Raw genomic sequence first — 13,892 nt, 5'->3', positions numbered from 1 at the left:
TACTGGGACTTCCAATGGAATTGAAGGAGCTCTGGTAGCATAGTGCCTAAAGCACTTGACTGCTAACCAGAAGGCTGGCGGTTCAAACCCACGAGCCACTCCTCAGAAGGAAGGTTAGGCAATCTACTTCCGTAGTGATACTGCCTCGGAAATCCAAGGAGGGGTCAGTATGAGTCGGGTCCAACTCCACAGCACATGACAACAACAATGGGATTGAATCAATGGCCTGCTGTGTTGTTTGGTAACATTGGGACTGTGCCATTTTATTTGTCGACCTTGGGCTTGTTAGCCTCAGCAGCCAGTAGCTGCCTGATTGAAGAGATGTCTCTAGCTTCAGTGGGCCAGGAGCAAGAGACAGGGCTGAAGCCCAAGTTCGAGGAGCTTTCACCCACAGCCCCTAGAACCTGCCACATTGAACTTGTACTTAAAGCCTCCAAAATTGTAAGAGAATAAACTCCTGCTTGTTAAAGCCATCCCATTTGTGGTATATTCTTGTCAGAGTGGCACTAGGTAACTAAAACACCTCCTTTACCTTGTCTCTAAACTAACTCCTTATCTTTTAGGATTCATCTTGGAAATTATTTCCTCTTTTGAAAAAACAGTTGCCATGGAGTGGCTTCCACCTCCTGGGGACCCCGTGTGTGTCACAGCCACACTGGGCCTCACAGGGTTTTCAATGGCTCATTTTTCAAAAGCTCATCACCAGGCCTTTCTTCTGCAGCAACTCTAGAGGATTCAAATTTCAAATCTTTCAGTTAGCAGCTAAATACTTAACTGTTTGCATTACCCAAGGATGTAAAATAGTCTTCCTCTGTAAGACTAGTCTTATACATCTTCTAAAGACTTTTTCCAGTCCATTTTTCTCGGTGCCTACTTATGTTTGTTGAATTACAACTATTATGTATCAGCTGCTGGAGGAGAGGGATCATATTTTATTCAATTTTAAACTGCTAGCAACTAACACAGTATCTGAAAGTCAGTGGTTTGAACCCACCAGTTGCTCCATGGAAGAAAGATGAGGCAGTCTGCTTCTGTAAAGATTTAAAGCCTTGGAAATCCTATGAGTTAGAATTGACACTATGGCAGTAAGTTTGGTTTGGTTTTGGAACACAGTACCTGGGACCCAGAGAAATAGTTCCTAAAGAACTAGGTAGCTCAGAAAACCATCTAGCAACCTGATGGCCCTGGGAATGACAGATACAGGAATAATTCTGAACTCGCCTGGAATAAATGAAGGCTTCAAGAGGGAAATGAAAAGATTGTGTCTTCTCCATGCTAAGTGCTCTGAAAGGGGAATGTGAAAGGAGAGATGTACATCATTCACTTCCCTTATTATAGCTCAAAAAAACAAGTGAGAGCAATTCAGGCATATACCCCAAACTCCTATAATCGTTATCTCTTCCTAACATGATTCCTAGTTTTTTCTAACAGAGAAAATAACTATCTATAAATCCACCAAATTACATATGTAAAAATATCTCTGAAAGGACACACACACGTATTACTAGTTACTTCCTGAGAGAGAAACAGGGTAGATGGGGGCCAGGTATAGTAAAGAAATCAGGAAACTTACTCTCTTTTGTACCTTTTAAATTTTGTAACATAGTACACAATTATTTTAAAATAGTAGTATCTTTTAAAAGGAATCAGGCTAAAAGGGCTTACCTCTTCCACAGTACAGTGGGGACGCCTTAGACCCTTGCCACCCTCTTCGGAAATCATCTCTGTTACAGCTTGTTCCTGTGGTTTCCACATCAAGGGACTCTCGGGATTGCCTCTGCTATGGCGACGGCCACCTGGTCTTCTATTATAGCCTTCTGAGTTCAAAGAATAACTGGGGGGGGGGGGGGGAAGCACCACCACACTGCTTAAATTGCTGGAATTCAAGCTCCTAGACGGTCCTGTGATTAAGCTGGTTAAGCTGTCCTAGGATAGGTAAGCTTGCTCCTGGCAAGTCAGACAATTACCATTTGCAGAAGTTTGCTTTAATGCCAGAACTGAGGGTACTCTAGCACTTAAAAAAAAAAAAAAAAAAAGAGCTCTGGTTGTATAGTACCTAAGGCATCTGACTGCTACCCAGAAGGCTGGTGATTCAACCTACCAGCCACTCTCTGCTAGGGAATGTCTATTTCCAGTTCCCAGCACTGCCACTTGAAAGCCTATCTTCTTCCTCATGCCCAATATCCCAATCCCAATTCCAGATCTAACCCCCCTACTGCACACAATCACCTCTGGTCCTGTACTTTTCCTTTAGTCACTTGGTACCACTGGGATTAATTACTGGTATGATTATTCATTCAATGTCTATATCCCACACTCAAATTTAAATTCTACAAAAGCAGGGATTATATCCTTGCACCACTGTATCCTAGTACAGGATGTAAGCCAAAAGGCCCTCAATACATATCTAGTGACTGCTAAATTAATGCGTGCCAAGGGGCTGAAGCCATGGAGACCGTGCTCAGCCACGTGGCTGGAATCTGCCTCTCCAACCACTACCAACAATGGGACAAACTGTCATCTTGCCCCTCTTAAAATACAGTATCACTTATGTAGTATCTCTTAAAAAAAAAAAAAAAAAATTGCATAACGTGAATCAAATCATGAGTAAACATCAAACAAGATCATTAAAGGGATATTTTACAAAAGAAATGCCCTACATATGTTCTTCAGAAATGTCATCGCCATTAAAAACAAGTGCAGGCTGAGGAACTGTTCTATATTTACCACACCAAAATCAAACACACTGCCATTAAGTCAGATCAGACTCATAGCGACCCCTCCTCAGGTCACTGCAGAAGTAGATTGCCCAGTCTTCTTCCAAGGAGTGGCTGGTGGGTTTGAACCGCCAGCCTTCTGGTTAGCAGTCAAATGCCTTAGGCACCATGCTACCAGAGCTCACTTTCTAGCCTAAAGGAGATAAAATAAACACACTAAATAGAATATATGATCCTACATTGGGTCCTGGACCAAGAAAAAAAAAATCACTATAAGGGAGAATTCTGAATAAGATCTATAGATTATAGTTTTATATCAATGTTAAATTTTCTGATTTTGGTACTTCTGACTTAGGTAGTATGCAGTTAAGTATATGAATGTCTTCATTCTTAAGAAATAAATACACTCAAGTACTTAGGGCTAATGGAACAGGAATCGAAGACTTAAATGGTTCAGGAAAAAACAAAATATTATGCTTCTCTGACAGAGAATGACAAATAGTATACACATTCTTTTCAAATGCCCATGGAACACTGCCCCATAGATGGCCCATATTCTAGGCCATAAAATAAACCTTAACACATTTAAAAGCATTAAAATCATATAAAGTATATTCTCTGGCTATAATGGAATTAAACTAGGAAATGAGAGTAACAGAGGTGTTATTAGCCCCCAACTCAAGGTGACCGCATGTACGACAGAATGAAAACACCACCAGAAAAGTGTGAATTCAGCACTTTTCTGTAACATATTGTTGTTGTTGTTAAGTGCCGTCAAGTCAGACCCGACTCATAGCGACCCCTCCTTGGGTTTCCGAGGCAGTATCGCTGCGGAAATAGATTGCCCCATCTTCCTTCCGAGGAGTGGCTCGTGGGTTTGAACCACCAGCCTTCTGGTTAGCAGTCAAGTGCTTTGGGTACTACGCTACCAGAGCTCTCATAACATATTATACATTTATATTAAAAAAAAAAAAAAAAGTTTAAAGCAAAGTGAGTACTACAAATGGTACAAAAAGTAACATACACCTGAGTTCAAGGCTCTCCCTCACTATGTGTCAGAGTACTTATTTCACAGGCTTACAAAAATAAAACAAAAGTAAAACGGCTAGCAAATGAGAGCACCTAACAAGTGTTACATTTCCATTAACAAAAAGGAATTTTACACTTACCCAAAGGAAGGTAAGACTCTACGGGGCTGATCTCGGGTTACTGTCACTCTGATCTTTGGATAGTCACTTATTCCATTAGGAGACTTATTACCTATTTTAAAAAAAATACATTTGTACTTGTGAAAAAAGCAAAAACCTGTGAGCAGGTTACCTTGTAGAAGTCAAACTAAATAATTTGCTCTTTCAAATTCTATTATTATATAAAATAGAGGTTTAGTATAAGTTTTTTAAGAGTTAAGGGAAAGAAATAATGCTTGTTTTATCTCTGATCTCAGGCAATAACAGATTTCATAGGCAAGCCCTCTGGTTTCCCTTGCTGGGACTGACAAGAGGCCATAGAGGACTTTCAGATTACAAATTCTCTGTAACCTAATCAATTTGAGTAAATTGTTCAAATTTACTTTCCTCTTGACAAGAAAACATCTCAGGGCTTTTTCATAAGTTTCTACAAATAAAAGCCAGCCACATTTTACTACATTTCACTGAAATCTCCCAAAAATTTTGAGATGGTTACTATAATTCAAAAAAGTATAATCAAACTGTTATGAGCCACATTTCTCTGCCAGAACAGGGGTTTGGAAGGGAGAGTCTATGAATACAGAGTCCCTGAGGACTCCAAAATGTAAAGAGATCTGAAACTGAAAGTCTTTTCACAAGTTTGTTAGCAGCAAAAACCTAAACTGAACTAACTCATTTGGTGGCAAAACTTGACTTCAACCAAAGTGAAGCTGACGTCTTCATTTATCCCAGCTAGTATGAATATGTGTACATTTAATTACAGAAATATTCATGTTTGTTTACAGGGTTCTACCACAGATCCCAATGGATCTTTGTTTTATTATTCACTACACATACCATATCTTAAATATGAAAAATTCTGAATTCCCAAATACATCTAGCCTCTAAAAGTTTCAGACACAAAACTGTGAACCTCTTTAAACAAGAAACTTGCCCTGTGGAAACCTGTGCTTCTCTGACTAGCCTATGCAAACACACAGAAATACAGTCAGTCTCGGCACCTCAGGTACAAAAGAAACTGAGCATCCTTCCCAAAATGTCAATTTTATGTAACAGTTTACATTCAAACATGAAGGGATTTTAAAATTCCATTCCCATTAATTTTCAAAATGAAATAATAAAAGATTTCACACAAAAAGATATTCAAAACAAAGAAATATCATCTTTGTTCTATGTCTTTTGGGACTAGATTCTCAAACAGTGGTATGTGTTTATTCTCCTTCACTATCATTCACCACCAGAGGTACTTTACTAAGCAAGTTTGAGAAGTACTAAGTTTTTTTTATCATTTCCTCAGCTTCTTTCACTTCTGACTTTTGAACTCACTTCTGTATAAGCTCATTTTCTGTAATTCCCTCCCCTTCCTCTCAAACTTTATGAGCTTACCTGTGTAGTAAAGATCACAACCAGTTCTTAAGACTCTGGCTTCTTCCTAATTCTCCCCACCAAATCATATGGTGTAGAACATACAACAGTAACACTACAATTTCAGAGTCTAAGGATGATATGGACGTTCCTAATGCATAACACCTGTGAGAACTGAGGACCTAAGTTTGCTCCCCAACTAGATTATGAGCTCCTCAAGAAACAAGATTTTATTATTTTGTTATTCCTGATAACTTAACATAGGGCATGACACAAAGTAAGTTCAGAACATTTCTATTTTTTTAATGACTGAAACTCTGATCTAAGTCATCTTAAATACAACTGGTAATGCAAATAGAAACAAACAGTAAATTCAAAGACAGTTATTCTCTGTACATGCTGCCGCAGCGAGTGCTCAAAGACAGTAATTCTGATGGACAACCATTTGCTTTTTAGAATGGTATACAGACTATGTCTTTGATTGTTGTCATCCCAATCCCAAATCCATGTTTTCCTTTCATAGTCTCAAATCTCAGAAAAAATGGGGGCAGGAGGAGGCACAGGAAAGTAGAAATATTTTTGACCGTCTCACCCAGTTTCAGCATGTTGTTCCAGGTTCCAGAACCTGTCAGTTCACAAGATGAAGAGTTCGAAAACACCTTAAAACCAAACAGAGTCACTCTGTAGCATCTAAATTTTACAGTTTAAATAGGTTTCTCATATAAAAAGAACAAAAAAATCACTCTCTATGATGTTTATTTAAGCTAGCTCAACAGAAGAGATAAAGTAAGATGAAAGGTTTGTCTAGACTCACAAAATGATATAAAAAAATAACAATTCCAAGGTCTTCATACAAACTTAAGTAAGAGAAGTTGATGCATTAGTAATTAGGGTCTTTATAAATAATTATTTTTCAAATGTTTAATTGCTTAACCTTTAATTTCTTGACCTTTAAATCAAGGCGAATAAATACATGAACATCTCTAGAAAGAAGTCATTCTATATATTAATTCCCAAAATGAGAATATTTCTAAAAATTCAACTTTAAGGATTAAGTACAAGCCCCATCCCCACTGACCTCTCCTGAAGGGGCCACATTCCGTGTTCCATTACAAGCAGAAGTTACCATGGGCTTTGTGGTCAGCTGGAATGGGAATCCAAATAAGCTGGCAGCATTGTAGAGACTGTTTTTCACTTGGTGAATAAAGCAATCTAGAAAGTGCCAACAAACTATAACTATAGAATAAAATACTTCCAGCAAAAAAAGATTGTATCTTAGAAAGAGTCTCTTAATTTCATGGTAAGCGCTATTTTCAACCATTGAGATAAAAAATGTATCTATAATTTTTTGTAACTGAATAGCTGTAACTCCAGTACTCTGATTTTTGTTTTTATAGTAAAATATCTGGAATGCTACAAAAACACGAAACCATCCCTTTAGCAAATCACATGCAAATTGACACAAAATGCCCTGAAATAGCAGCTTTTAAGCTACGGTAACAAATTCCCCACAATATATAAAATAAATCCTTGTCAGAGAGATAGGAGTATAACTTATACAACCAGGAGCATGCAGCAGCTAGGTACAGAAGACTTCTATAGTAAGCAATGTCACTGACTCACTGATTTGTCCTTACTTCCAGTAGAGGTAACATATAATTGCTGTAAACAACTATTTATTAAGAACTTAGTATATCTTGGCCAGGCCAAGGGTATAAATTAGTGAAGTATAAGACCTGCAGCTCTTAAACATGTGTTGATAATATAAGGCTATCTCTCTGTTGGGGAAGATATCAAGTTCACCCCTCTCCAGCACCAAACAATTTAAAAAAAAAAAAAAAAGTTTACAAAATAAGTAAGTAAATAAATAAGTGGGAGAGGAAGATTTCAGCACTTTCTCCACTTCCTCCTTCAATTACACTACCTCTTTCTTACTTCTTGCACATTTAATTTTGTAGAAAAAATTTCAACATTTTCCTTCTATTTCCTAATTAAGGGTACTTAAAAGTTAAAAGGATCTCTGGTGGCACACTGGTTAAAACAACCAAAAGGTCGGTGATTCGAACCCACTAGCCACTCCAAGAGAAACAGATGAGGCAGTGAGCTTCCATTAAGATTTATATATAGCCTTGGGCAGTTCTAGTCTGTCCTACAGGGTCACTAGGAATGAGAATCAACTCTATAGTAGTAAGGTTTTTGTTTTATTTTTTTAAAAGCACTAGTTGGTGAAAGAGACCATCACCTTAACCACATTCTTCTTTAGCAAAAAATGGGCTGAAATGGTTGCTTCTGAGCATTAAGCATTCCAGAATATATAAAATATACATATTTTTCAAAGAAATAAGGGAATAACTTAAACAACAGGGAGGATGTAATAGCCAGGTAAAGCAGAATTTGAAGTAATTTATTACCAGAGAATAGTTATTAGAATGTGAAAGTTGGAAACAAGGAAGAGTCATTGGCAGTTGGAAAACATGGCCTTGGTGATAGAAATAACGCTGGAGATCGCAAGATAGAATTTTGCAAGAACAATGACTTATTCACTTCAAACACCTTTTTTTCAACAACCTAAACAGTGGCTACACATGTGGACCCTGCCAAATGGAATACACAGAAAGCAGATCAACTACATCTGTGGAAATAGGTGATGAAGGAGCTAAATATCATCAAAACAAGGCCAGGAGCTGACTGTGGAACAGATGATCAATTGCTCATGTGAAAGTTGAAGATGAAATTGAAGAAAATTAAAATAAGTCCACAAAAGCCAAAATATGACCTTGATTATATCCCTCCTGAGTTTAGAGACCATCTAAAGAAGAGATTTGATGCACTGAACACCAATGACTGAAGACTAGACGAGGTGTAGGACAACATCAAGAACATCACACATGAAGAAAGCAAATGGTCATTAAAAAGACAAAAAAGGAAAAAAAGACCAAAAAGGATGTCAGAAGAGACTCTGAAACTTGCTCTTGAACGTAGAGTAGCTAAAGCGAATGGAAGAAATGCTGAAATAAAAGAACTGAACAGAAGATTTCAAAGGACAGCTTGAGAAGACAAAGTATTATAATGAAATGTGCAAAGATCTGGAGTTAGAAACCCAAAAGGGAAGAACATGCTTGGCATTTCTCGAGCTGAAAGTGGTGAAAAAAACAATTCAAGCCTTGAGTTGCAATACTGAAGTGTTCTACATGCAATATATTGAATGATGCAGGAAGTATCAAAATAAGATGGAAGGAATACAGAGTTACTGTACCAAAAAAACTGGTGGACCTTCAACTATCTCAGTAGGTAGTATCTGATCAAGAACCAATATACTTAAGAAGGAAGTCCAAGCTGCACTGAAGGAATTGGTGAAAAATAAGGCTCCAGGAACTGATGGACTACCCACTGAGATGTTTCAACAAATTGTTGCAACATTGGAAGAGCTCAGTCATCTATGTCAAGAAATTTGGAAGACAGCTGCACCTAGCCAATTGATTGGAAGAGATCTATATTTGTGCTCATTCCCAAAAAAAGGTGATCCAACAGAATGTGGAAACTATTGCACAACATGATTAATATCACACACATGTAAAATTTTCCTGAAGATAATTCAAAAACAGTTGCAGCAGTACATAGACAAGGAACTTCCAGAAATGCAAGCTGGATTCAGAAGAGGATGTGGAATAAAGATATCATTGTAATGTCAGAGGGATCTTGACTGAAAATAAAGAATACTAGAAAGATGTGTACCTGTGTTTTATTAACTATGCAAAGGCATTTGACTGTGTAGATCATAATAAATTATGGATAATACTGTGAAGAATGGGAATTCCAGAACACTCAATGGTGCTCATGAGGAACCTGTACAAAGACCAAGAGGCTGTTGTTACAACAGAAAAAGGGGATACTGCTTGGTTTTAGATCAGGTTTTAGGTCAGGGTTGTATCCTTTCACCACACTTATTCAATCTGTATGCTGAGCAAATAATCTACGAAGCTGGACTATGTGAAGAAGAGCAAGGCATCAGGATTGGAAGAAGAACCATTAACAATCTGCGATACGCAGATGACACAACCTTCCTTGATGAAAGTGAAAATTACTTGAAGCACTTACTGATGAAGATCAAAAACTACAGTCTTCAGTATGGATTACACCTTAACATAAAGAAAATGAAAATCCTCACAACTGGACCAACAAGCAACATCATGATAAATGAAGAAAAGACTAAGGTTGTCAAAGATTTCATTTTACTTGGATCCACAATCAACACCCATGGAAGCAGCAGTCAGGAAATCAGATGTCATATTGTATTGGGCAAATCTGCTGCAAAACACTTCTTTAAAGTGTTAAGGAGCAAAGATGTGACTTTGAAGACTAAGGTGTGCCTGATCTAAGCCATGGTATTTTCAATCGCCTCATATGCATGTGAAAATTACACAAGGAATAGGGAAGACCGAAGAAGAGTTGATGCCTTTGAATTGTGGTGCTGGGGAAGAACTGAGAGTACCACGGACTGCCAGGAGAACAGACAAATCTGTCCTGGAAGAAGTGCAGCCAGAACATCTTTGGAAGCGAGAATGGCCAGAGTTCATCTCATCTACTATGGTTATGTTGTCAGAAGGGACCACTCCCTGGAGAAGGATATCATGTTTGGTGAAGGAGGTCAGCAAAGAAGGGAAAGACCCTCAATGAGACGGACTGACACAGTGGCTGCAGTGATGGGCTCAAGCACAGCAAGGACTGTGAGGATGGCTCAGGACCAGGTAGTGTTTCATTCTGCTGTACGTAGGGTTGCTATGAGTTGGAGCCGACTGGACAGCACCTAACACCACCAACAACAACAGAGTATAGTCAAAAGTGTAAAAGTTTACAAATGACTTCTCTTCATCATGAATTACAGAGAATTCCAGTTATACCTATAATCTGATCTGATCCTTCTCATTAACATTCTCCTGTGCTTTTTTAAGTGGGAGGAAAAGGGCTTAAGGATTGGTACTTAATCCACAGGATGTCAGAGGGCAACAGTTATTCTTTATAACACAGTAAATAGTAACCATTAAAAAGTTTTATACTGTATATTTTCCTAGAAACTTTGTCAAAACTTGCTCTAAGATTATGCCAAAATATCTCAAAGATTTTAAAAAAAGAGGTGGGGAGAGGAGGCAGGCAGGCTGGCCTCATCTGTAAATGGAGAAGTTGTTAGATGTCATCAAGTCAATTCAGACTCCTGGGGACCCCAAGTGTGCAGAGTAAAACTGCTCCACAGTGTTTTCAAGGCTCGGATCTATGAGAAGCAGATTGCCAGGCCTGGCTTCCAAAGTGCCTCTGGGTTGGTTCAAACTGCCCATCATTTATGCCAAGCAGGGATATAAAATGGGGATAAGACCACCGTACTTCCTGAGACTAGACTACGCAGATCTCCCTTTCACTTGTAAAATCATGTGTATGTGATTAAGATCCTCTTTCTTTCTTTCCTCTCACTGTTACCTTTTTTTCTCTCAAAAGAAATCAACAGAGTTGCACTGCCAGTAGCCACATGTGGTGACTTAAGTTTAAATTTAATTAAAGTTGGGTAAAATGAAAAATTCAATTCTGTTGCTCAGAAGTCAACATCACAGAGAGCTCTATGAGACACCACTGCTACAGACCTTTACAAACTCTGCCAATAAGTATCAACTCTTTTATCCACTGCTTTCCCTTGGGCTTAGATTTCCTTGTAGTTTGCTGTTTAGAAAATCATAATCCACATATAGTGGAAATCATGAGGAGGATCCTTAACACAGAGTCCATAAAATAAATGATTATCATAATTATTTCAGAAACATTCTGTAAATATCACCATCAGAGCTCTTTATCACATCAAAGTACAACCTATATAGTTATTTATTTATATTTTTCTTTAAAATCGACTCACTTTTTTTGTTTAACTATATTTCATTATTTATTAAATATATTTTAAAAGATGATTTTAAGTTACTACTGTAAATGCAAAGCCAACATCATCTGCCATATATAGAAATGAAAATACAACACTATTATTAAGTTCCAGTTAGGCTTGTTTTTAAAAAAGAGATTAGCATAATTAAACAAGTATTGAAGATATACTAGTGTCAAATCAAGAATTTCTGAAAAGGATACAATTTTTGTAGTGTATAACTCAAATGTTATCTACTGCTATGAATGTTGTACCACCTAAAATCATCTCCTGAATGGTATCTATTCTGTGCTTTGGCAAATAAAGTCCTAATAAATTTAGTACAAATTCTTGGCATTCAAAATCCTCTATAATTAGACCTGTCTCTCTTTGATCAACTCTTACCCTGAGCTTTATTCAACTATTTCCCAAATTTATACAACTTTCTTATACTAGTCCCTCTACCTAGAATTCTTTTCCTTCCTACAGCTGTTGTTGATATCTGACCCATCTTTTAAGATCCATCTCACAAACCAACTCCTTCAACCATTTACTGAGACCCTTCCTGCTAAAAATTAGATAGCATTTTGTAACTACCTTTCTTAATCCTCACTGCCATTTGAATCATTTATATGCTTGTCTTATACCCTATTACATAATCATGTTCCCATACAATTGTAAACCAGAAAACCAGTCAAGGTCCTTAAAAATCGAGACTGTCTTACTCATTTTTGTATGTCCTGTAGAATCTAACACATTGCTTAGCCTTAGGATATGCTAAGTATTTATTGTATTTAAATGAAGTATCAGCACAGACATATCTGCTCTCTGCTACTACACCTGGACTAAATCCACTGCCATTCAGTTGATTCCAACTCACAGTGACCTCCACTGGGTTTCCAAGGCAGTAAAGTAGATTGCCCCATCTTCCTTCTCTTGAGAGGCTAGTGGGCTTGAACCACCAACCTTGTAGTTATTAGTCAAATGCCTTAGGCACTGAGGCACCAGAGGTCCTTAAGTAGACTCAAATTCATAGTCATTTTTGAGAAAAAAGGAATATATTATTACAATATTATATTGTAACAATACAATATATATTGTGTGTATATATATACACATATATATATAGTGTATATATATATATGTCTTTTCCCTTTATTCTAACCTGGTTTTGTTTGGTTTTTTTGAATTGTGATAACATAAACACAACATAAAATTTGCCATTTTACCTATCTTCACGTGTATGATTCAGTGGCATTAACATGCTATGCAACCATTATCACTACTTTTTCAAAACTTTCCATCACTCCAAAGTGACTCTGTACCTGTGAAGCGATAACTCCCCATTCTCCCTTCTCATCAGCCCACGGCAACCACTGATGAACTTCCTGTCTGTATGTATTTATCTATTCTATCCATTTCTTATAAATCGGAGCTCTGGTGGTGAATACCATTTGACTGCTAACCAGAAGGCTGGTGGTTCAAACCCACCAGCCACTCCTTCCTTAGGTTGGGCAATCTACTTCCGTAGTGATACCGCCTCAGAAACCCAAGGAAGGGTTGCTATCTATCCTTTTATACCTGGTTTACTTCACTTGGCATAATGTTTTCAAGGTTCATCCATGTCATAGCAAGTACTGGAATTTCATTCTTTTTTCAAAAACCTTCATTCTTTTTTAACTATAGCCTAATTTTATTCTCTCCCACCAACCCATATCTAGCCCTTCAAATATGGGGTAGTACAAGATTTTTGACAATACATTAGATTTTTTTCACTCATTTACTTGAACTAAATCACTCAGCTTGGAATAGTTTTATAATGGTTCCTATTCCTCAAAAAAAAAAAAAAAAGAAGAAGCAGCAGCATCTTTTCTTTACAGGAAGATTTAGAATTCTAAAATAAATACCTAAAATTATATGCTGGACACGTCCCTAATCACTATTATTCTAGAGATAATAGTGATTATCTCTAGAAAAGATAACTGAGTAGCAAAGAGACTTAATGTTCATTACACATACACTTTACCTTTTGAGTTTTGTTCTATGCATATACTTTCCTTATTGAAAAAATAATTTTTAAAATTAATATTCAGTACCTAATCTTGGTCTTTTGGCTGGTATTTCATCAGTGTCCACTGTGGAAAACAGACTGCTGAAAGAAAATGAGGGAAAAAAAGTATAAATATATATGCATACACATATACATAAACATATCTATTTCTATAATTAAACTTACTATTCATACAACACACACCCTCTTCCATCCATTTGATCATAATATGAGATCCATCTGATGTTTTAAAAGAGAAATTGCTCTATGTTGTTAATTGCCATCGAATCAATTCCGACTCATGGTGACCCCGTAGGCCTTTAGCATTTGAGGATTTAACACTATGGTTTTAACTATTTGAGACAGACCCAAAACCCACTATCATATAATAATCTGTAATCAAGCTGAGATTAAAAACTTGAAACCAGCCATGAGTCACTTAACTAGTAAATGCACCAAGGTATCTCCTTTTTTTCTCCCTAGAAATGATTTAAAAACAAGCAAACAACTTCTTTTTGAAAGTTGACCCCAAAGAAAGAGATCTTCTACTTCAGATGACTAATATTTAACCAGCCTTAAGCTAAAGCACTTGACTGCTAACCAGAAGGCTGGCGGTTCAAACCCACCAGCCACTCCTCGGAAGGAAGGTTGGGCAATCCTACTTCCGTAGTGAT

The 13,892-nt window shown here is 37.3% G+C and overlaps 1 protein-coding gene across 1 annotated transcript in view; it reads right to left on the bottom strand.

Annotated features, from left to right (window-relative positions):
* SENP2 (SUMO specific peptidase 2) overlaps positions 1 to 13,892 on the bottom strand; it is a 56,245-nt gene that overhangs the window by 37,156 nt on the left and 5,197 nt on the right. Inside the window, exons 2-6 of the mRNA XM_007935965.2 lie at positions 13,265 to 13,320; positions 6,348 to 6,481; positions 5,862 to 5,928; positions 3,887 to 3,977; positions 1,666 to 1,834 (exon numbers count right to left, since the gene is read on the bottom strand). Coding sequence (XP_007934156.1) covers positions 1,666 to 1,834; positions 3,887 to 3,977; positions 5,862 to 5,928; positions 6,348 to 6,481; positions 13,265 to 13,320 — 517 coding nt within the window. The remainder of the gene's footprint in view (positions 1 to 1,665; positions 1,835 to 3,886; positions 3,978 to 5,861; positions 5,929 to 6,347; positions 6,482 to 13,264; positions 13,321 to 13,892) is intronic.

This window comes from Orycteropus afer, unplaced genomic scaffold (genome assembly GCF_000298275.1).
Source record: "Orycteropus afer afer isolate SDZICR_OR568_19922 unplaced genomic scaffold, OryAfe1.0 scaffold00032, whole genome shotgun sequence".
NCBI lineage: Eukaryota > Metazoa > Chordata > Mammalia > Tubulidentata > Orycteropodidae > Orycteropus > Orycteropus afer.
This window is presented reverse-complemented; position numbering and strand designations above follow the sequence as displayed.